Genomic DNA, 23245 nt, shown 5'->3' with positions numbered 1-23245 from the left:
TTACTCTCTGCTGCCCCCCACTCTGTAAAAAAGGGGAGCAATTACAGGCCAGCATAGACAACCCCCCATTACCCAGACATGCCTGTCCAAACAAAATACCTACCCCCACTCCGGAAGTTCCCGAAATGCCGCAGGTCACCGGTCACGCCCATCCGGAAGGTGAAACACACAGCACGTGTGGGGCGGGGCCTGCTGACAGCCATCGATCTAATCCCCAGTGGGATATCCAGGAGGCACCACGGGCCCGGCATGAAATGGCTGTCCCATCCTCTTCCTCGTGGGGTGGGCTGGGAGGGAGAGGCGACGCGGACGGACCTCTCCCACCTCCTCGGATAGGAGGTTTCCCAGCCCCAGTCCGGCCATCACAAATACCTCCGCTGAAATTGGTCCAGGTTGGGCTGAGAGGGAGAGGCGACGCGGACGGGCCTCTCCCACCTCCCTGGATAGGAGGTTTCCCAGCCCCGGCCCGGCGCCGAAATCCTCCAGCCAGGCGGCGCCCATATTTGCGCAGCACGGAACATGCACTGTGGCGCCCATATTTGCGCAGCACGGAACATGCACTGTGGCGCCCATATTTGCGCAGCACCGAACATGCGACGGCTGCGCCCATACTTGCGCAGCACCGAACATGCAACGGCTGCACCCATACTTGCGCAGCACCGAACATGCGCCGCAGGTGGCCATACTTCCGCAGCACTGGACATGGGACTTGTGGAGCACGGGATGTGGAGTGGGCATCATGCATGCCCATGAAATAGAGCAGCGTGGAGTGCACCGGGAGAGGGAGACGGTGCGAACGAGTCTCCCTCGCCCCCCCAGGTGGGGGCGCCACAGCTGCACCCTAGCCGAATGTCCTGCTCCTACGGCACGGTGTTCCATCTTTTCACCCCAAAAAGGTCTCTTCCACTCCTGCAGACTCGACGAAGGGCGGTTGCTGCAGGGCCTCAAAATGGCGTCCGGGCCCCCTGGAAGGCGGGTCTAGGCCGCTAAAGTAACTCTGACCAGCAGTGTAACTCGGACGCTTGCCCACCGAGGCACGAGCCCCCACCTCCGACAGCATCTCCACAGCCTTGAAGATTCTACAAAAGTCCCAGGAGCCCTCGGCCCCTACAGGCTTCCGGCGAGGAACAACTGCCTTGATCGCTAACGAAATAAGCATGACATAGCCACTCCTTCTGTTAGCACAAGTCTTTCTGAACTGCCGAAAGGGACTCTGGTCCAACCGCCGGTTGTGGAAAACATTTTTCCTGATGCTACTTTCGGACTAACCCGGCCTCGTCCAAAATGGCGCCGGTATCAATAGGAACTTACGAACACCTCGTGGTGTTTTTAGCTAATAAAACTTGATGTTCTGAGATATGTATATGCTCGTTTGTATACTTCACTTGGCAAACATGTAAAAGGATCCCGTTAAAATGTTGATTTCTATGTACGATCTATTATGATATTACCGTAACCGATACGTAACCTCGCTTATGACACACGCCCACGGTATACATATAGGAAATTTGATTGCAACTAGTCCGACTGTGCTTCCAATTATGAAATGAATGCCCCTTGATCCCTCAACTATTGATAGACGTTTTTAGTTCCCTGCAAATGAATGAAATAAACCTTTTTGCATGTTTTTAATGCTACAAAATAGCCCCCCCACTGTACGCACTTTAGCCATTGCCGTGTCCGGCCAAATACGATTGCACTGTCATATCTACATGCTGAACGATTGTGCAAATAAAGGTTTTCCAAACTATGAAATGGGTATTGCATGCTTTTTGTAAAATATGGGATCAGCGGGAGAGTTTTTTTCTGTGCGCTTTGCTTTGTTCTCTTTTTAAGGTTATTAAAAGACGGTTGCTCAGCCCCGGATTGAGGATCGAATCTAAGGCACGATACTCTGCCCCCGAATATGCGACTGGCTTAGGAACTAACGCATGGAGAAGGACCTCGACTTCTGAGGACGGGTAAAGTGAAGTGGTGTAAATGATAGAATGTTATAAAGGTATGGTACTCGAAGACACTAGGGAACAGGGTTGGCCGAAGAGCTGATGTGCCTTAGGACATCACAGCGTTGAAAGGGATTTAAGGACCCCGATAGCTAGATACATCTACAAACTAGATACCTCGCACTAAGCGCTTCTGATTTTCTTTAACGTTTCCCTATACACGGCCTATGATGTCACACTCGGACCGTTTCCCTCATGAACTACCTATCGCCCGCCATCCTTGCCACACTGATGCCCCCCTGGCTTCAGAAACCAAGCCCCCAGGGATTATATCCCGAGGAGATAAGACGAGTAGGTGGTAAGTAAAGGATTTTCGTGCCCGTACATTTGATATGCCCGAATGTTGTCCCCCTCCCTTCCCCTCTTTTCCTCCCTCTACAGGTTACATTGGAATCACGACTGAGGTATGGAGAAGATCTGAAACTTCGCCATGTCTGATACATGGAGCGGACTAACGCTGCAAGGTGGCACCTAAGCACACCCACAAACTGCTCTTGTAACGACAGGACCAATAAGTTGTATGAAACGATGAAACACGATCACCCCTAATCCGTGTTGCGTGAATGGGCACATGTCACGTATGTCTGAAACTATGAGAAAATGTTTTTATGCGACTGAAGCGTTGACTCAACTAGTCAAAGGACCGAGAGTGCGAGAAGTGCGACACAATGGTGCCTTTTACTCATTGCATGTCCCCTGTACCCAACCTAATGCTCGTCCGTCCCAAACTGCATGCTTTCAAAGTTCTAACACAGACCCGTGATGTCTCGTGTTGGTTAATGCGCTGAATAGCCTATCTTAATACACGGCCGCTCCCTATGTTGCACGTGTACTATTTAGCCTATTGTTGCACATCTCTCTCTCTCTCTCTCTCTCTCTCTCTCTCTCTCTCTCTCTCTCTCTCTCTCTCTCTCTCTCTCTCTCTTCCACACTCTCACTCTCCCTAACGACTGACTCCAAATTGGGAAACATCCACCCAATTGGCTCCAAATACCGCAAGTATTTGCACGAATTTGTCTTAGATAAAATCACTTTGGTGCCATGTTACTGCCTCTCCTTTCTACTAAATATTGATGAAAACCTAAAATTGGCCGAAAAGGAAAGGACAGGTAAGACGACTGAGGTTCCCTAATCTGACCCGTAATAAGGGAACTACATGTCAGTGGCTTTTATGATAAAACTGCCTCAGGTAACACGACCCCCCCGTCCCGAAGTGTCTCAATACCCAAACAGTAAAAGTGATCGAAACATCCCCATCTTCCCAGAACGCCCCAGTTTTGTATCAGCTGCCCCGGACGAGAGTTTGAATAAATGTCCCTCACCCCCGGTTGTAAGAGATGGGTCGACTTGCAACTAACACAGGCCAGCCCTTGTTCCTAGAAATGATTTGTCAATGAGCAAGCTACAGAGTTTAGAATTCGAGAAATGTCACTGAACGCTTACCAACTGAACTGTGGCCTTCTGCTAGATAACGCCCTCATGACACAAAGCAAGACGATAGTCCCTCACCCCAGTTTGCTATGTTCCTAGTTGTTTTCCATAAGACCCCGGTTTTTAATGAAGTAGTCAGGTTGTAAGAGACTATGTAGGAATTAGAATGATGTTTGCAAAGTTAAGATTAGACCGAAATGAAGAAATTGTTGCAATGAACCCTGGTGAAAGAAAATGTTTAGCTGAAAGGTAGGATGCATTGATAGAATGGAAAATGTTTAGCCTATGCTCGTTCCTCAGAAAGATACCTATCAGACCATGGTGATAGCACGTTGCACTTTTTCGTAAAATATAAAGCCCTGGAGAACGGTATAGCCTCGTAAGGCTCGTACTAGGAAAGTGGGTCTCTGCCAGAAGAACTGACGTAACTGTAATAAGCAAAATGCAATGAATAGGTATCAGATCTCGTACCAAGACAATGAATGTAATACCAACAGACACCAAAGAAATAGTTACGAAGGAAAGTCATAGGAAAATCCAGCAAAGCCCATCATCAATTATTTATATGTTGGTTGTGAACCCCAATGTAACGGATGTTTCTCAGTAGCTTGGAGCTGGGAGAGAAATAGACTTATGTGATTACCTTCCTCTGCCAATTCTCTAAAGACTGTCTTTTCAAACTCATTTAAGGGTACCACTGTCGGAGGAGAGAAAGACCGGATGTGGGAGCACGCGGCCTGACTACAGATTGTGGAACATCTGCGACATTGGCCAAGGCGAGACCGCGACAGTAAGGAGCTGCAGGACGAGGCACTGTTTTCGACAAACTGAGAGGAAAGGGCTGACCTGATGCCCCTGCTCGACGATCAACGTGTGCCGAAAAGTCCCCGCTCTCTGAACTCGGTCATGGGCCCGCCTACCTGAAATTTTCCGTCCCCCTGGTCTGTTCCCGATCTGGCCCTGCTCCATCCCCTTTTCCTCCGACCTACCCTAAGGACTATTCACACGCTCTCTTCTCCCACCTGAACTCTTTGACAATCGACTCGAAAGGACACAGGGCGAAAAGGACCTTTTTGACCAGGAAAGCGAGGAAAAGGTCATGCCCTGCAACGCGGGACCTAGAATAGAGCTGGACACATAGCTCCACCGCCGGTGCTCCACAGTGCCAACAGAAGACGACAAAGAATGCTGAGAACTCACTAATAATGGTCCATGACAATAGGACTTCCCCTTCGAACAATGACACCCCTGATTATCGTTTTTACTACGTCTCTTTTCTCTCCCAGCCACCATCGTATTGATTATGTTCCAACCAAACATGAAAAGAACTTACATATATAATAACCTATCAGTTCACATTCCGAATGACTATAAGCATCTATGAAATGTACTCAATGCTCTCACTACAGAATCGTTTTTGTCTGATATTGCATTACTATGACTTTCCTGCAAACGAGCTTATCGATAGACCCGCCTCCTAAGACGAAAGATTTTAAATGTTATGTTTATAGCTCCTTCACCTGGGTACCTACTTCTTTACTTATGACCACCACAGTAGACATGGATAGGAAATAGGCCAGCAAGATGTCTTGGAAATGTTAAAGGGAGGACTGTGGAAAATTAGTACGGTTTTGGTAAACATTATCTGCGCCATCTTGCCTTTTCCCCTGATGCCACACTTTTTGTCGTGCGCACCCGCCATTTTAGGTGCCTCGATCAGAACCACCCTCTGCATGCTCCTGGCCCCCAGCACAGCCCTTCGCCCTCACAAGCCCCCACGCACAGGCCACCCCCCCTCCCTCCCCCCCACTCTCACATGCCTTGGGTCATAAACCCCTCTCCAGCGCAGCTCTACCTCAGAACCCCATCCTGTTCCCAGCGCGACACCTCCCTTCATTCCTTTCATGGTCCCAGGCCCTTTGATACAAACCCCTTTTCCTGTGCGCCCGTTTTGTCTTCCTCGTTCCCAGGCCGCCACCTGGCCCTGCGGATATTGTTTATTGCCCCCCTCCCCGTACAGTAGGAAGCTTCCCTCGAATTGATCAAAGCCCCCACCCTATGAGATCCGATCAACCCCACACATTCCGTGAATCGGCGGAATGTCCAGCTGCGCGAGAATCATCACCTATTGTGACCGGGGTGGGGACTTCAACTGTAAATTTGTGTGGGAACGGGCCTGAAGGGGAGATTCCGAGGATGTCCTTTCATACTTCAAAGCATTACAAGAATGTGTTACCTGCAATAAAATTCATAAACTGTGTATAAGAGGCCAGGCCTCAGAGATGCGGTTAGAGCACCTCGTGACGATACTGGCTGTCCGAACTGATGTGTTCTCCTCCGGAGAGAATAAACCTTGTTTCCTGCCTTCCAGTCTCCAGCGCCTGCCTCTTCATTGATTAATATTTTGTGGGTTAAAGAGGCGATACCGCAGGGCAAATATTGGTTGTCCCTGACCTGTTTTTACATCTATATAAGTGAAGGCACTGTAAGAATGTCAGATGGGGTGGCCTGTCCCAGAATTTACCCAAATAACAATATAAATAGCACTATTTTATTTCTTTTATAGTGCTACTCATCCTAATGCAGAGTCTTCCAGTGAGGTCACTCACTTCCTGTGATGCCATTCACAAGTTGTGACGTCATGTGCTGTGTTGACACGCATCATGATGTCACTTGCATACTGCCTAACTTGGTCAGTTCCCCCACTTGTTTTTGTGGGACGTGTGCCCTGGGAGCCACATTACTTATTGTTTATGTGTAAAATTCAAATTAAAAAACACAGCTCAACTCTGATGCTAACAGTAAACGTGACACAATCAAATTTCCGGACTCCACTCCAAACAGCTCCCCTTCAACAAGAATCACCTGGGGTTGTAAACAAAGTGATCCTGCCTGAAGCCTCCATGATGCCTAAATCCAGCAGGATTGCTTACTCCACTATTGCACCATCAGGATGCCATACACTGGCTTTAGGGAGGGGGCAGACTGTAGGATCCATCAAGAACATGCACTGGTGTTTTCGAATCACTACTTCCATGTCTTATGGAAAGAAACCTTACCTTGCTAGTTAACTGCTAGCCCTCAAAGATTTTGATAATTGCCTAGGAGGCAAAGCCCCAAAACATCTGCAAACAAGGGCTTCCTACAAACAAAACACATTCTCCTACTCACCCATCTAAAATCCTCTCCTTCCCACAGTAAGAACCCTATTACGAGTGAGTTGGTAACTGATCCAGTACTACCCCCATCCCGCTAATCATTAGCGTTAAAGGGCCCACTAAATTTACAAGTTAAAGTAATCCTGCGGTAGGGAAACTCTGGGTTATTTTGAAATTCACAAGTTGACCCATCAGCACCTCTGCAGGATGTTTCATATGGTCTTATCTACAACAAAACAGCAGTGCAGTATGCTGAAATCCCATCATAACACAATTAGATTGATAGATTTGATGCACGCAAGATAATCATTAATTTACTTTTTCCACACGATACTTCAATATGCACAGCACACGGAATCAGCCAAAATGTAGCATGTTCAGCAAATAAACATACACATTACAAATGCTGCAAACAAAGAAAATAAGTCATGAGTAGCCATTGTATTCCCTATTTTCAGTTGAAGCTTATGATGCTCCAGGAGGTTGTATTACGAATATGACTCGTCCACCAAGTCAGAGTAGACAAGCATTTTGGAACTATCACAAGACTTCTTATTATAGATCACAGACGGATCATTTTACTAGGTTTCCCTGTGTGTGACTTCGCCAAAGCCAGAACATGCACGCATGTTACTCTTTTAATGCACTTAGTTTATTTTTACATAAACCATACTTTTAATTGTGTCCAAAATGAATTTCATAGTTAATTTGAAATAGGTAAAATTCATTTTAGTGATCAGGGCATGGACATAGTAATGCACAGAGAAATCCCTGCCCCAAACAAAACCCAGTCAAACTAATTTATTACAGTAATTGTACCATTCACCAACCACAGGCAGAATTCAAGCAGTGAACTTCCTGTGATATCAAGGCAAATTATCACCATCTCCATTGACCTGATCTTCACCTACCCATCTCTCTGAGGACAACCCAAGCTCACGATGAAGGTGAGCAGCTCCTTCAGGAACTCCCCCCACACACTCTCCGTAATGGCCTGACACCCCCGGCAGCTTCACTTGACTTGGACAAAGATGTCAAGATTCTGCTTGGATTTAAAAACACTTCACAGGCAATAGTGGTTACCCATTCGCTGGCAAAGCCACGCTCAATTAGAGTTAAACCAGTAATACCTTGGTAAAACCAGGAAATCAACTCTAAATTAAGTATTGGACGGCCAGAAAAGAAGTGAAGAAGCACCCAAAGGGAAAAGAAGATAACTTCTTTGAAATAGCTCCATACCGCCCAGAGGCAGCTGATCACAGAGGCTAAAGCTGTGTGTTACAGGAATGGTGTTAAAGAGACCACTAGGGAAACCTCCTGCAAACACAGGACACTCTTCAATACAGTCAATCACTCGCTGAAACCAGAAAGAAGTTCTTAGCGATTGATATCTGTTTTCTTCAAGGACCAAACACACAAATTCTGACAACACATTGACTGCACACACACACTCCTAACATCCCCACTATAATTCTACCATGAGCCACACCCAAATGGCCCACCTTCCGCAGTGTTTTAAAAGAAGATCTAATAAATGTGCCCCACTCCATGAAGACCATACCCTATGAGAATGATTTCACCCGGCAAACACTTTTAAAGGAAGTATCTGGAGAATCATAAACATCACTAATGAACATCATCATTGAGTCCTTTTCCCTGGACACCTTCCAAGAAGATCTTGAAACCCAATAGATTTCACCAGAAGGATCCTTTTGACTTCACAAACAACCTGTCATTAACAAATCTGGCATTTATTGGGAAGAAATAGCAAACCTGCTCCATAACATTAACAGCAATGCTCTCCTGCCTTACTATGAGTTTAGATTCAGATAACATTACAGCTTGGAGACAGTGACCATCTAAGTAACCAATGACATCTTTTGAGATCAGACAATGGCAATGTATTCTCTTCCTGTGTGACTTCTCCCTAACCTTCAGTACTACTTTCTATCAAACCCTACTTGACACTCTCACACTTCGCATGAGCTTTGATGGCATCATCCTGTCGTGGGTTGAGATGTACTAGTGGAACAAAGTCCAACTGGTCCAGATTAGTTCTCCCAGTTCCAACCCATTCCTTGTACCAAATGGCACATTACTAGGTTCCATCCTCTTAGTAGTGACTTTTCAATCGAACATGGAGCCTGTGTGAATCCTAATGGCCTTGGATGTCTGAATACTTTAATACGCAGAGGACACTCCGCATCACTGACCATGCCATTGAATGGCTGAAGAACAATCCCACAAGCATTCAAGCCTGGATGTCTATTGCTTACCTCAAGCTGAACCTGACTCACATTTTTATTTTTACAGAACCTGCAAGCAGAATTGTGTCCAGTAAATTTAGTAAAATTAATATGGACATATTAATAACAGGTTACCAAGTTTAGAGGATTTTAGATTGATACACTCTGTTTCGGTCCACACATTGCAAAGAAGACCAAGATCATTTGGCGTTATCCGACAGGGCTCCACAAAGTGAAGCCATCACTATCAGAAGGTAACCCCAAAAGTGTTGAACGGGCACTGGTCCATCTGGGTGTAGGCAACACACCACTGTTGAGTGTTCCAAGACACATCTTACCCCTAAGGATAATTCACCATTCAGTTGTCTGTCTCATTCAAATGTTTTGTTACATCTTTGCAGAGAGCTAACCAGAGATTGCAAGTGTTCAGGAGAAACACGGTGTGCTCCTCATGCAGACAGGCAACATGCTACATGACATCACACTCAGCATGTGGTTACATTTCCTTGTTGCCTAGACTGCAATCGTGTTTCCACACTCATGGTCAACCAAAAGGATATTCTGTTAGCCATAGGAAGCACCAGTTTGAAGGGCAGTGGCAGGGCTGCAGAGTTTAGCACTGGGCAAATGATTCAAACTTGGGCTTCTTCTTCATTTGCCAAACTGAATCCAAGCTTTTCAGGAAAGGGGCATGGAGAGGCCCGTTAAACTGCCCTTGCCCAGATTGTGGTCTGTCCAGAGAATTAATTCTATATGAGGAAGTTGAGTCTTTTCCTGTGATGTCATTTCTTGTTTGAATAACCTATAAGTAGACACTTGCAAGTGATGTATGTGCACATGCATTCATTTCCTTAACCCCTTCGGTGCTCATGACAGAGGGGTTCCGTCATGAGCACTGGTAGGGCTGTGCTTATGACGGAACCGCTCCGTCACGGCCCCGCCCGCTCAATAGAACCTTCAGCACAGAGCGCAATTCACGCCGTGCTGAAGGGGTTAAATGCACGCATTGATTTCCTTATTCGTCGCAAGGTTCTTGGCCATCTTCCCCTGCTGTTTAATCCCAGAATTTTAGCTTCTGGCACTAGGAACGTCTACCAGGTCTGCTTGTTTTTTCTTCAAAAAAGTTACTTACTAAAAGTCCAGTTTTATGGTTGTGCTTGCTCATCTACAGCTAACATTGTGATGGTTTTGATAAGTTCCTGTCTTTAAAGAGAGACCTGAGCAGACACTGGAATACATTTTGGGCCTAACAGCTTAGTAAATATAATTATTTTCTTTCTGGAAATGTATACTCTCACCATCAAGATTTTACTTTTGCACTTAAAAACTTTTCTGGTTCTTATTTCTTGTTGACAGTGAGGTCGGTAGCTTGAGTCTGGCCTTGGGTTTGACGCTGATGGATTGACAAAGCCAGGTGTCTGAGGAAAGCCTTGGTTCTCAGCAACGTTAAGGTTACTCAAAAACGGCCAAGTGACAGTAGTCTTTGAGCTTCAGATCTGGAATCATTATCTTTTGCCTTAAGTTGGCAAGTTGAAGTCCTACCTACCAACTACCTGAGATGCATTCTCCTCAACACTCGCTCTGCCCGCAAACACGCCGTCGAACTCTGGGACCTCCTCGACTCAACCGCCACGGACGTCGCCTTTCTAACGGAGCCCTGGCTGAACCCCGCCTCAGCACCCGACATCGCCATAGCCATCCCGGAAGACTACAAGATCTCCCGCAAAGACCGCACCAATGGAGTAGGAGGTGGAATCGCCATCATCCACAAGAACACCCTCAGAGTCTCGACCAACACCGACGACACCCTCAGCACCGCCGAACACCTGCACTTCCAGATCCACACCGACCCCAACACCACCCTCAGAGGAACCCTGATCTACAGACCCCCTGGACCCAGACCACAGTTCAGCGACTCCATCGCCAACCTCATCAGCATCCACACCCTCGCCTCCACAGACTACATCCTCCTCGGGGACCTGAACTTCCACCTCGAGAACAACAACAACGTCAACTCAGCCACCCTGATCGACAACCTCGCCAACCTCTGACTCAGACAGCTTGTGGCAACACCCACCCATGCCTCTGGTCACACACTTGACCCCATCTTTTCTGCAAGCCTTCACGTCTTCTTCAACCACACCACCGAACCCCACTGGACCGACCACCGCTGCGTCCATTTCACCTTCAGGAAACCCACCACACTCCACCGCACCCAACAGATGCCTCGTCGCTGCTGGGGCAAAGTCACCAAAGAGAAGCTAGTCACCACTCTCTCTCAGAGCCCACCAGCTGACCCCACCGAACCCAACACCACCGCCCTCAACCTCCGACAGTGGATCGACAACTTCACCAACACTCTCACTCCACTCAAGACATCCTCCAACAGACACCCCAGCAAGAAAGCCACCTGGTTCACTGAAGACCTCCAGGCCTCCAAGCGTACATGCCGGAAATCGGAGAAGAACTGGCTCCGCGAACGATCAGCAGACAAATACACAGCCCTCAAGAACGCCACCCGCAGACCCCATCAACTCATCACAACCACCAAGAGGACCGCTTTCAAGGACCGCCTGGATAACAATGCACACAACAGCAAAGAGCTCTTCAGCATAGTGAAGGAACTCTCCAACCTCAGCTCCAAAACCAACGACATCCCCCCTTCGTAGCACCTGTGCGACTCACTCTGTGACTGAAGCCGCGTCAAACTTTAGAGCCTGCATGCAACTTGTTGCAGAGTGGATGATTTCCAACTCCCTAAAGTTGAACGGGGACAAGACAGAGGTCCTGGTCTTTGGCAAGGACCAGGGCATGTGGTCAGGTGAGTGGTGGCCTCCTCTGTTAGGCATCTGCCCCACACCTACACAATCTGCCAGGAACCTTGGTGTCATCTTTGACACCCAGCTCTCTATGGAGCTTCAGGTCAATCGAACGGTGGCTACCTGTTGGGGTGTCATTAGGACCCTGAAAAGGATTGTTCATTATCTTTCCTTACAGGCACGGAAACAGGTGGTGATCGCCCTTGTTGGCTCAAGGCTGGATTATTGCAATTCACTCTATGCCGGGGCCAACAAGGGCCTTCTGCAGCGCCTGCAGGTTATACAAAATGCGGCAGCACGCTTTGCCCTGGCCCTGCCTTGGCTGTCATCTATGACCTTGGCGAGGAAGAATCTCCACTGGCTCCCTATTCCCTCAAGGATTACGTTCAAACTTCTCTGTTTAACATACAAGGCGTTAAGTGCAGGCCCGGCTGATGCCCTTGGATCCCTACTTACCAGATATGTCCCGAAGAGATGCCTGCGCTCTAGTGAGCTCAATCAACTGGTAATCCCTCGAGCCAAGAAGGCTAGATGGGGGAGCAAAGCTTTCTCCATTCTGGCACCCCAGATGTGGAATTCACTCCCCCTTGAGATCAAAGCATTGCCTTCTCTTGATCTTTTTAGGAAGTCATTGAAAACTTGGCTTTTTATTGGAGCATACCAGTAAGTTCTGTTTCTGACTACTGACAGCTAGTTATTTGATTTAGGCGCCTTGACGCCCATTGGGCATAGCTGCGCATGATAAATGCCATTTCATTCATTCACTTGCCACCTTCTTCCACCACAAGATCGCCGACATCCACGACAGCTTCAATGCCACGACTCCCCCGCCAACCACCGAGACCTCCACCCCCGCGACCACCAGCCGCCTGATTGCCTGGTCCAACATCAACGACGACACCATAAAGATCATGAACTCCGTCCATTCTGGATCCCCGTCTGACCCATGCCCACACCACGTCTTCAACAAAGCCAGCACAATCATTGCTCCCCATCTCCGGAAAGCTATCAACATTTCCTTCAAGACAGCAACCTTCCTGGGGAGCTGGAAGCACGCCAAGATCAACGCCTTAATCAAGAAGCCCAAGGCGGACCCCAAGGACATCAAGAACTTCCATCCCATCTCCCTGCTCCCGTTCCCGGCTAAAGTCACAGAGAAAATCGTCAACAAACAACTGACCCGCAACCTCGAGGACAACAACATCCTGGACCCATCCCAGTCCGGTTTCTGCAGCAACCACAGCACCGAAACCGCCCTCATCGCCGCCGCCGCCGACCTCAGAAACCTGCTCGACAACTGGGAAACAGCAGCCCTCATCCTCCTGGACTTGTCATTTGCCTTCGACACGGTCTGCCACCGCACACTACGAACATGCCTACACAGCGCCGGGATCCAAGAGATGGCCCTGGACTGGACCACATCATTCCTCTCCGGCAGTCAGTGCGTCCGCCTCCCACCCTTCTGCTCCACCGCCACCGAGATCATCTGCGGCGTACCCTAGGGCTCTTCCCTAAGCCCAATGCTGTTCAACATCTACTTGGCACCCCTCGCCCACGTCGCCAGACAGCACGACCTCAAAATCATCTCCTACGCCGACGACACCCAGCTGATCATCTCCCTCACCAAAGACCCTCACACCGCCAAAACCAACCTCCAAGAAGGAATGAAGGCTGTCGCTGAATGGATGAAGAACAGCCGACTGAAGCTGAACTCGGAAAAGATGGAGGTCCTCATCCTCGGCTTCAGCCCTTCAGCCTGGGACGACTCCTGGTGGCCAACATCACTGGGAACAGCCCCGACACCCACCGACCACGCACGCAACCTGGGGGTCATCCTCGACTCCACCCTCTCCATGTCTAAACAGGTCAACGCCGTCTCATCTTCCTGCTTCAACACCCTTAATGCTCAGCAGGATCTTCAAGTGGATCCCCACCGAAACTAGAAGAACAGTCACCCAGGCCCTCGTCACCAGCAGGCTGGACTACAGAAACGCCCTCTATGCAGGAACGTCAACCAAGCTCCTGAGACAGCTGCAACGCATCCAGAATGCCTCGGTGTGACTGATCCTCGGCATCCCCAACCGCAGCCACACCACACCCCACCTGAGAGACCTACACTGGCTCCCCATCAACAAGAGGATAACCTTCAAGCTCCTCATCCACGCACACAAGGACCTCCATAATGCCGACCCAGCGTACCTCAACAGACGACTCAGCTTCTACACCCCTACCCACAAGCTCTGCTCCGCCGGCCTCACCCTCGCCACAGTCCCCCGCATCCAAAGAACGACCGCCGGCAGCAGATCCTTCTCCCACCTCGCTGCCAAGACCTGGAACACCCTCCCCACCAACCTATGGCAGACCCAAGATCTACTGGCCTTCAGAAGACTTCTCAAGACCTGGCTCTTTTATCAGTTGCAGCCTCCCCCCCTCCCCAGCGCCTTCAGACCCTCACGGATATGTAGCGCGCTTAACAAATGTCCTGATTGATTGATTGTGGTGAGAAAGAGTCCACTCCAGCACTAGCCAAGGGTCCGGGACCTGAGAGGGGCCTCTTAAGGACAAGAAATTGAGCTCTCAGCTAAACATTTTAAGTCCAAGGCAAGTCCAGGGCAAACTGGTCATCTGGACACTTTGCAGATGCAGGCTTTCTCAGGTTTTGTGTCCCTGAAGATTAACAAAAGGCTAAACAGATAGCACTTGGAGACCACTCAATATGTTTTGGCAGGACTGGGAGCAGGTCCAGCCCCTTGGGGGTCTCTCTCTCTCCATCGGTTCAACAGCAAGTGCAGCCCTTTTCTTTCTGAAATCCTGTCTTGGATCAGTAGGTTCTGCGGCTGCAGCCTTTCTGTAGCCCACTGGTTCTGCAGGTGCATTCCTTCTTTTCTTCTTTCCAAGTCCAGCAGTATTTTGAGGCTGGAAGCCAGGGGTGCCATTGTTATGCCAATTTCTAGTTTGAGGGTGGGAATGATTTATTAGCCAATTGGCCTACCATTCCTACGGGTCAGCCCTACCTGCTTTTAGATCATTTTCTGTGGGGTTGGCACTAAACTATCCCACAGTTCATCTCTACCCAAATCCAAGATGTTGGGACCCTTCTTCCCTGGGACACAACATGGGCATGCTCTTGAGGTGTGTCCATTATAATTAGCCTACCTCCAGTTCTGAAATTAATCCTCCTCTCCATCCCTCCAGAAGAGATGCCCATCTGTCTGCCTGTACAGGGGAAGGGGAAAGCTCCAGTGTGATGCACATTTGCCTATCTAAGGTGGCAGCCCCTTTGAAGCTGGGCCATCTGTGGCCACAGCCCTCTGGCCCTTGTGCTAGAGGTCACACCTCCTTCCACCAATTTTTCAGTCATACTCCCGGATTGCTTTACTGTATGTGAAAGGAGTTGGCATGCCAAACATTACCAGTGTGCAGTATTTGCATACAACTCTTTCCTTTCCAATAATTCGTCATGGGCCTGGACATATAGACCAAGCAAGAATATTTAAAATACATTCCTCAATAGATTGCACATGTAACAGTGGGAGAGAGCACGTGTCTGCAAACAATGATTGAAATGATTGTCTTCCCTTCTTCCTTTCCAGTTTCTAAAGACAATCTTTCTTTCCTCACATTTTTTCTTTCTTACCTTCCTCATCCCAATACATTATATTTGCTGCTCTCTGTCCTTTATAGACGTTTTCATTTCTTTCAGTCCCCTTCACTAAACTTGATGCACTTTCCATCCCATTAATCTCGTCTCTCAGCCCTTCCCTGTTATTCTTTTAGAGCCTTATTTGTGTTTTTGTCTGGAAGCCGCAGACAGAAGAGGCCAAGGCACTACTAATTAATTTTTTGCAGGACCCAGATTACCAGACCATCGGGTACCGTGCCTAAACTCACTTAAGCTGTTAAAGCCTCACAGGAAAAATATAATGGAAATGAAAATATTTCATTGCCATTTCATTTTCCCAACATGCGCACTCACCTCCCCGGCGTAGTCTGAGCCCAGAGACATACAGGTGTGTCCTCTGCTGTCGATTGGCAGCAGAGGATTGCCCACGGTCCTTGGAAAGCCTTCAGAGGTAGGAACATCACCAGTAAGGTAAACCAGGAAGCCTATATTTTCCTTCTTCCTGGTATAAATCTAAACAGCGATGATATAATGTAGGAAAAGTATAACACAGCACTTCACTGGTCAGTACTTCAGCAATGTGCCTGTGAATCTGAGCAAATCACTTAATCTCACTGTGCCTAACAAAAATGGATCTGTCCTTGTGTAACGCAACTGGTGCTCATGTAAAGCGCTCTGGTAGATACCTTCGGGTCAAGTTCGTGCTATAAAACGTCTTTAAAAGAAGAGCATGAACTTAAAAAGAAATAGCTTGTAGTCTTATCAAATAAATAGAGCGCACATTGTGAAAATACTTATTGAGGAGAAAGCCCGAGCTCAGTAAACCCTAAATAGGTAGAGTACGGGAAAAAATAGGGCAGAAGTCTATTTCTATGCTGTAAAGACAAAGTTAGTTCTTTACACACAAGAAGATTATGCTGCCTGAAAGCTCTTTGTATTGTTCCACAGTTCTGTACTATTCTGGGACCTAGACATTTGGAGCACCTTTTGGGGCCAATTGGCAAGGGTTTTTGGCCTTATCACAACTGTCTGCCATACACAAACCATCGAAGCAATTCTTTCCAGATCTGTATGTCTCCAGCCCAACTCCACCATTACCAGGTTTGGAGCCTGCGACTAACTGGGCAGAGCACCTGGGTACTGGACGGCGGGACTGACGCCTTCTGTCAGCCTATTCTCACAAGCTATAGTCAGCCCTGTCTGCTTGCAAAGTCTTCATGCATTATGTTGTCACAGAACTTTTATATAGTGGAGCATTCATCATTTCTAAAGGCACTTTGGCACTTTTGATGTTTAAGTCTGTGGATGGGATGAGCCAAAGAAGAAAGTACTCCTTTTGGGGATTAGAACTTGCAACCCTCAGCTTTATCTTGTACCTTTGTGGCAAAACCTCTATTTTGATTGTGGGATCTGACCTCAAGAGTGTTTCTCCCTTAAAGTCAAATTAGAATCTCTACCTCCTGCTGCTCCAGTCTTTGTAGGGGGTCATATAACCCTACACTACACCTTTGGCTTCCTGCCCCTCTGGATACTGTGTTCTGATTGTGTGTTTTTATCATGGAAGTCTCTATGGGCAGACAAGAGACTTACCACCTGCCCCATATATGGACAGGATGCAGTGTGTATATCAGTGTGCTTGGTTGGCACTGTGATAAATGATAATAGGATGACAGGTATGGCTATGTGGTGCACTGCAGTTATATTAGAAGTTAGTCAAGCAATCATAAATTTTTTGCATCTTATGAATTTGTGGGATGTATGTCCTTCATACACCTTTGCACTAGGGGTTTGGAAGAGAATTATTCAGCAACCATTTTTGTTGGAAGATTTTCTTGCTTAAAGACGTTTATCTGGTATTTACTATGGAACAAAAAACTAATTTAATTAGATAGGATCACCTCTTGTTTTCTTCTAAAAAGTAACCATCTTCATGAAGCTATTTTTTCTTCAAGGTGACCCGAGTAAATCAATTTCATCAACTTCACCCTGACCAAAACCCCAGTCTTTAGGGTCAAGAAATGAATGCAGGTTACCTTCCCCACTCCCCGTTGTTCCCAAGTGCATACTGTGCAGAGGACCCAATATATTATTTTATATAGTGCTTGGGACCTGGTTCTAGAGGCATTTCTGTCCGCATCCCGAGCTATACTTTCCTTTCTACTTCTAACTTTTTTTAATGGAGTCATACTTTTCGTTGGCCTAAATCATTGCTATGTCATGTGTAATATCTACCTTTGTGCCTTCTTGAGTACCTAATATAATTCCATTGTCACCTTCACTGATTCTTCTTCCCGTTTCATGTCTGCTCCTTCCAATTCTCTTGGCACTTTTAAGCATCTCAGTGCTTCTATAAGCCTTGTACAAACACCAAAATAAAACACCATGCCCCTCTCCACTAATATCTCCTTTCTTTGCTCTAGTCCCCTCCTTTTCTCCCAATCTATTCCACTTCAGTGTTTAGGAAGGTGGTCAAAGTGGCATACAAACATCAACCTGGCATTTAATACCCTCATTCCAATTTCATATTCACTCATTCCCTCTCTTCTTTTCCGGCTTCCCTGTTACTTTGTCACCATTCCTCCTCCTGTTACCCCTCCTTGCTTCAAGAAGAATAGAAGTTATGTAAATATGCCCTAACATAAACCCTGGTGTAGCTCCCAAAAAACCCTCTAGCGCACAGCAGCCTCATGCTCACCCTCTGGAACCTCTGGCCATTCCACAATACCCCCTTCAGTTACCATGAACTACTACTGTAATGTTCATATTGCCTGAACCCTGCCACCAGCTCCCTTTTGTCAAGATGATTCGTTGATCAACACACAATCCCTCCGGACACATGTACGAGAGATGCTCTTCCATGGGGCTGCTGCTCTGACGCCAGTAAGTGAGGGACTATGGAAAACGGAGGCTGGGGAAGGCTCACGATCGAAACGCAAACCCACACGTGGACGGGCGCAAGACCAGGCACACATCTACAGACCCCCAAATTTTGAATAATTCTATGCATTTTATAATCTCTCATCTTAAAAAGCTATAATTTACACCATGGGTGCCACAGTCTTCATTGCTTGGGCCTTCTTGGATGATATTGCTGTGTTGCTGAGCTTCTGAAATCGCATCTTAGCCTTCCAAACTGTTACCATTATATGTGATGTGAGAGGTGGGATCACACGCACTTCAGAGACACAGAATCGTTATCCAGGAAGAAACTGGCTATGAAGTGGAGGTCCTTGGAAGCATCATACAATGTTACCATCCTCTACCTTTAACTCAGGGATTGGAAATATTTGATGGGTGACAGCACATAAGTGAGATCTATATTTTCGGAATCTGTGTCTGGGGATCCCGCTCAAGCTTCTCCCTTTGGCGGGTACAGAAATGGGGTCCACAGTGCTAACACTGCACCGCTTTGGTTACATTATGTTCTCTGTTCTGTTGCTGCAGCCTCTCTTACAGAGTGTGTTCATGTAACAATCAGGTACCAAAAACATATTTTCTCCACAGTGCAACAGTGAATTATTTAATCTGGAAATGTTGACAACTTCCAAGCAATGCCAGCAATAAAGTAATAAATCAATGGTCGAATGTGGAGAGGTGTGGCTCACTGGTTAGAGGAGGCAGACCCGTAAGCAGAGAACGGCCCGGGACCAGGGTTCAATTCCCGACGCGGCAGGGTCGTGGACCAGGGTCAAAACAGACTCGATAATTCTCGCCTCGGTGCCTACTCTAACCAGGGAACTGGGCATTAAGCTTGCCTCATCTCTACAACGGCCCCCCACAGACGCCGCGGATGCCTGGTTTCACCTTGGAGATACCCAGAAAGGGTCCATCTCACAGGGAAAACCAGGACGGGTTCCCCAGCGGTCTTCAGCGCCAGGATACTCCATGGAGTCGCAGTGCGCTTTACAAGTACACCCACATTTACAATTATACTAGTAAGTAAACGGGTCTTTCTGGTTATGGCTATATAGCAAATACACAACTCCCTTGAAAAAATCAGGGAGGACATTTCTTACCACAATTGTCCCGAGAACTTTCTGTGAAGCAGTACAGCTTCCCATAGCCACATCTGCACCACTGACAACCTTTGAACACCCAGGCTCCATGCTCAATCTTGGCTCCACACATCCTGTAAGACAAAGATGAAAGGCTTTGCAACTATCTATACAAGAAAACGTATAAGAAGTACACAATTTGTGACCTGCCTGAAAAAACTATGAACTACACAGAAGAGTGAGCCTCCCTCCCCACGGGCAACAAGTATTGATGGAAACTCGCTCGCAGTGGTTGGCACGCGCCCTGGCCTTCACATAAACAAGTTAGCTGCTAATGCCTGCTTCTCACGTCACCTAAACAATCATAATTGCATTCAAAAGTTACTAAAATCGCATAGAAATGTAACACAAAATCATATAATTCTTGTGAAGAACGCAATCTCTTTCTTGGTATCCCCAAACACCCGAGAAGTCACAAGGAAGAAAACAATCCAGGTTACACTGGTCAAACATAGATTTAAAGGAGACAGAGCCACGCACTGTATGTCTGTACCTCTTTCGCTCGTCGTGTTCGCAGTGCCGTCCCGTAAAGTGCTGCGGGCATGCGCAGAAAGTCCCCAGGATGCAGGTGCCCCCATTCTGGCAACAGTGCCTGTTCAATTTGTTGCCTGCAGAGAAAATGTGTTCCTCTTTACTAAGAAGGCAGTGCTGACTTCGCATCACAGTGACATTTTGGCAGCCCCTCCCACCCCTTCCACCAGGGTTCCCCGAGAGGCCTTGTTTTATTGCCCTCTGCCGCAATCAAATTAGCTGCCTGTTACAAGTGTTTGCTCAGTTAAGCCAGCTTTGTTTACTCTAGGATTAAATACAAACTACTAAGGATTAGCAACTGGCCAAGAGGAAACACCCCAGCCCTTCCTCATCTTTTGGGGAGCTTCACATTTTTGACTTATTTTGACATAAAGTTCAAGGCTAGGCCTGCATTTGATATAAAGTTCTAAAACTGTATTTTCATACATGATAGCTCTTACAAATCAGCGGAAAGACTCTCCTAACCCAGAAATGTCGATATATCTCAGCATTTTTATTTCCATGGAGGAAATTCAAGATAAACAGTTGAAAGTGGATGCTGTTATGTCCAGTGTACCACAAGGACGTTAGGACATTAGACTATAATCGTTCTGTCGAACAGAAACAAAGAAGTTCTAATGTTTAAAAAATACCACCAGAAGTCAAAAAGAGCACTGCAGTTCCAAGAGGCTGCTACAGGATTCATCAAAGCAGTTCAGCGTGCACTAGCAACAGTATTAAATACGAACCACTTGTAATTGGTCAACTGGAATTTCCACTACTTCCTTTCTCCCTCTCTTTTTCAGAATATAACCCTCGGGCTAATGCAATAGAGGACACAGAACATTGCTACTACATAATAATGTGATATGTTCATCGTTTTATTATAAAGTGCTTAGACTACGTGCATTCCCTATGTTAGCGCTATTTTAGATTACGCCTGGATGACACTGTTGGTGACGGTTTGCCATCAAAGATGATAACATTTTGAAATATTAACAATACCACGGTATACATTCTTCAGTTTCGTGTTCTGTGTTAACCTGTGTTCTGTTATATATTAATTAGACCAATGATTTGTTTTTAATCAGTGCAATGGTTGGGTTGCATAGTTACATCCTTCGGATTGTATATGCGGGCCACCAGCGTGCAAGTTTCACCCAGTTTCAGAACATTTTTATTGGGGGTGTCTGCTCCCTCGTTTTACAGCCCCTTTTTGTAAATAAATAGAAAAGGACCAATTTCAAGCTTTCACCTTCAGAATTTTTTTTTATCTATTCACATGACTGTAAATGCCAAATTCAAACGTACCTTATCTGTCAATGTCAAAAAAACCCTCGTCACCAATGTACAAGATTTGGAAGGTTTGCCGAATCACAGCTGTATGTACCTCCCTAAACTTATGAATGTATAATGCTTCCTACATAGTATTTTATTCAATATTATCAGGAAATTCAGAAATGTGATAAGTGCAAGACCTAAAAAGTATGGTTTTTTTTTAGCTAAAGACTTTGATCGCCAATGTCACCGTGTTTAAAAGATTTGTGACTATTGGGACTTGGTTTCTTTCAGGCATAAAGTAGTCTCTCCTTTTCATTAAACGATTTTTTATAAAAACTAAAATCAAAGGTTGCGACTATTTATTTTTCGGATGCCACCCTCCAAAGTATTGTATCGGCAAAGTTGTTGTTATAGCTCCTATACCAGCCAGTATAGCGCCAGGGAGCGGGTAGCGCGCGCGGTTGGCGGGGGTGCCGCATGCACTCACTCTGTGTAAGGCCCGTGAAGGGGAGCAGCGCCCCCTGGTGCTGCGGCTTCTTCCCCTCCGAGCTCTGGTTCAGGTCGTTGAAGGCTTCCAGAAAGCTGGCGGCGTCCCTGGCTGGCTGCGGCCTCCTGTGTGTCGAGTTCAGTCTCTCCTGGGCGGCCTCCTCGGCTCTCTCTTTCTCACTCCCTTGAAAGAGCACAGAAACCGCTCTCTCTTTCTCACTCCCTTGAAAGAGCACAGAAACCGTTAGCCGGTGTCTACAACTGCCCCAGGGCCTGCACATGACCACAAGTGAAGGGTTTACACATACCTTTTCCGAAACGAAAGACCAGCAGGGCGAGGGTCACTGTAACTAACCTACAAGCGGGAGAAATAAAGGGAGGAAGGGTAAAGAAGTGATAATGGAAAAGCCATGGGCCTTATTTATGAAGGACTTGCGCCGCCGGTGCGTCACTTTTTCCCATGTTAAAAGTGACGCACCAGCGGCGCAAGTCCTTCATAAATAAGGCCCCATGAACGCATGCATGAAGTCACAACTGCGACTTTTCAAGAGTGCTCGCGGAGTTTTGGGACTTATATTTGTGTCACTGTTTATTAAAAACAGTCCACTTCATTCGTTTTACGTTCGTCTTACGACTCTTATGTACCAAGGGCCAAATTTACAAGCCCCTTGCGCCACTTTTGCGTCACTTTCCCCATGTAAAAATGACGCAAAAGTGGCGCAATGGGCTTGTAAATCTGTCCCAAGTTTCTTAAAAGGTGAGCGGGACCACCCCAATTTCCGCTTACTACTTGGCTACTTGGAGCTTGATTCATAGTTTACTCAATACTTTTACAAAGGTATTGCGAGGTCTTCGCCAGCGCGCGGTCCTCTGGCTGATTCCGTTATCCAATCTTCGCATTTAAGCGCCTTCATACTCACGTGCAGCGCGTCTGGTAGTTTACTATCCTCTACCACTAAGTCCATATACCGCAAGATTCTCGCAGATTCTGAGCGGTAATTCAATTTCCGTGATTTCCAGGCAAACCTTCTCATTAACATTCTATAAATACCTTATAGGAGTCTTACCTAACAGCCGACAGCCCACTGGGCATTTTCTCAGTCACCATATGTTGGTGCAGGTCGCCTCTCCCAGCAGCGCCACAGGAAACAAGTCTCTACGGCTGGAAGGACCGTTAGATGCATAGCCACGGCTGGGCTGGAGCTACCGCCCCATGCTCCAGCGATGCTTGGCACTCCAAGGAACAACGCGAGGTCACCGCCACTCTGCCTCCCTGTAGCTCCTGATGCGACTCTCTGACATCCAGCAGCAGTTTCTTTCATCCCTGGGCACTTCTGTGCCCTCCCCTCCTGCTCACACGCGCTGCTCACTAGGGGTGGAGCCTTCACAGGACGCTTGCAGTTTACTTTCCTTTTGCACATGCAGAGTTCAGCTGGGGCCCAGCTGTGCAGCGGAAACACCTGGGTGCTAGTTTGGGAACAACTATTGAAATCTACGCGTAAAATGTAAAATGGATAGATAGGCTAGGCACTGAAACAAGACAGAAAACAATTATTTCCTAAATAGTAGCAACCATCATAGAACTCATTGATAAAGCCAACAGACCCCCTCTTAAAAAATAAAATAAAATAAAA

At 47.1% G+C, this 23245-nt stretch overlaps 1 protein-coding gene across 1 annotated transcript in view; it reads right to left on the bottom strand.

Annotated features, from left to right (window-relative positions):
* Window positions 1-22737, bottom strand: part of LOC144819547 (cryptic protein-like) — a 30341-nt gene extending 7604 nt beyond the window's left edge. The window contains exons 1-5 of the mRNA XM_078677387.1: window positions 22679-22737; window positions 21920-21966; window positions 21613-21795; window positions 19828-19942; window positions 19296-19408 (exon numbers count right to left, since the gene is read on the bottom strand). Of these exons, the coding sequence (XP_078533513.1) occupies window positions 19296-19408; window positions 19828-19942; window positions 21613-21795; window positions 21920-21966; window positions 22679-22719 (499 nt within the window). The 5' untranslated portion in view covers window positions 22720-22737. The remainder of the gene's footprint in view (window positions 1-19295; window positions 19409-19827; window positions 19943-21612; window positions 21796-21919; window positions 21967-22678) is intronic.
* Between the last annotated feature and the right edge of the window lie 508 nt (window positions 22738-23245).

The sequence above is a fragment of the Lissotriton helveticus genome, chromosome 2_1 (assembly GCF_964261635.1).
Source record: "Lissotriton helveticus chromosome 2_1, aLisHel1.1, whole genome shotgun sequence".
Taxonomy (NCBI): Eukaryota; Metazoa; Chordata; class Amphibia; order Caudata; family Salamandridae; genus Lissotriton; species Lissotriton helveticus.
Note: the sequence above shows the minus strand (reverse complement) of the source record. Positions and strands in the feature narration are given on the sequence as shown.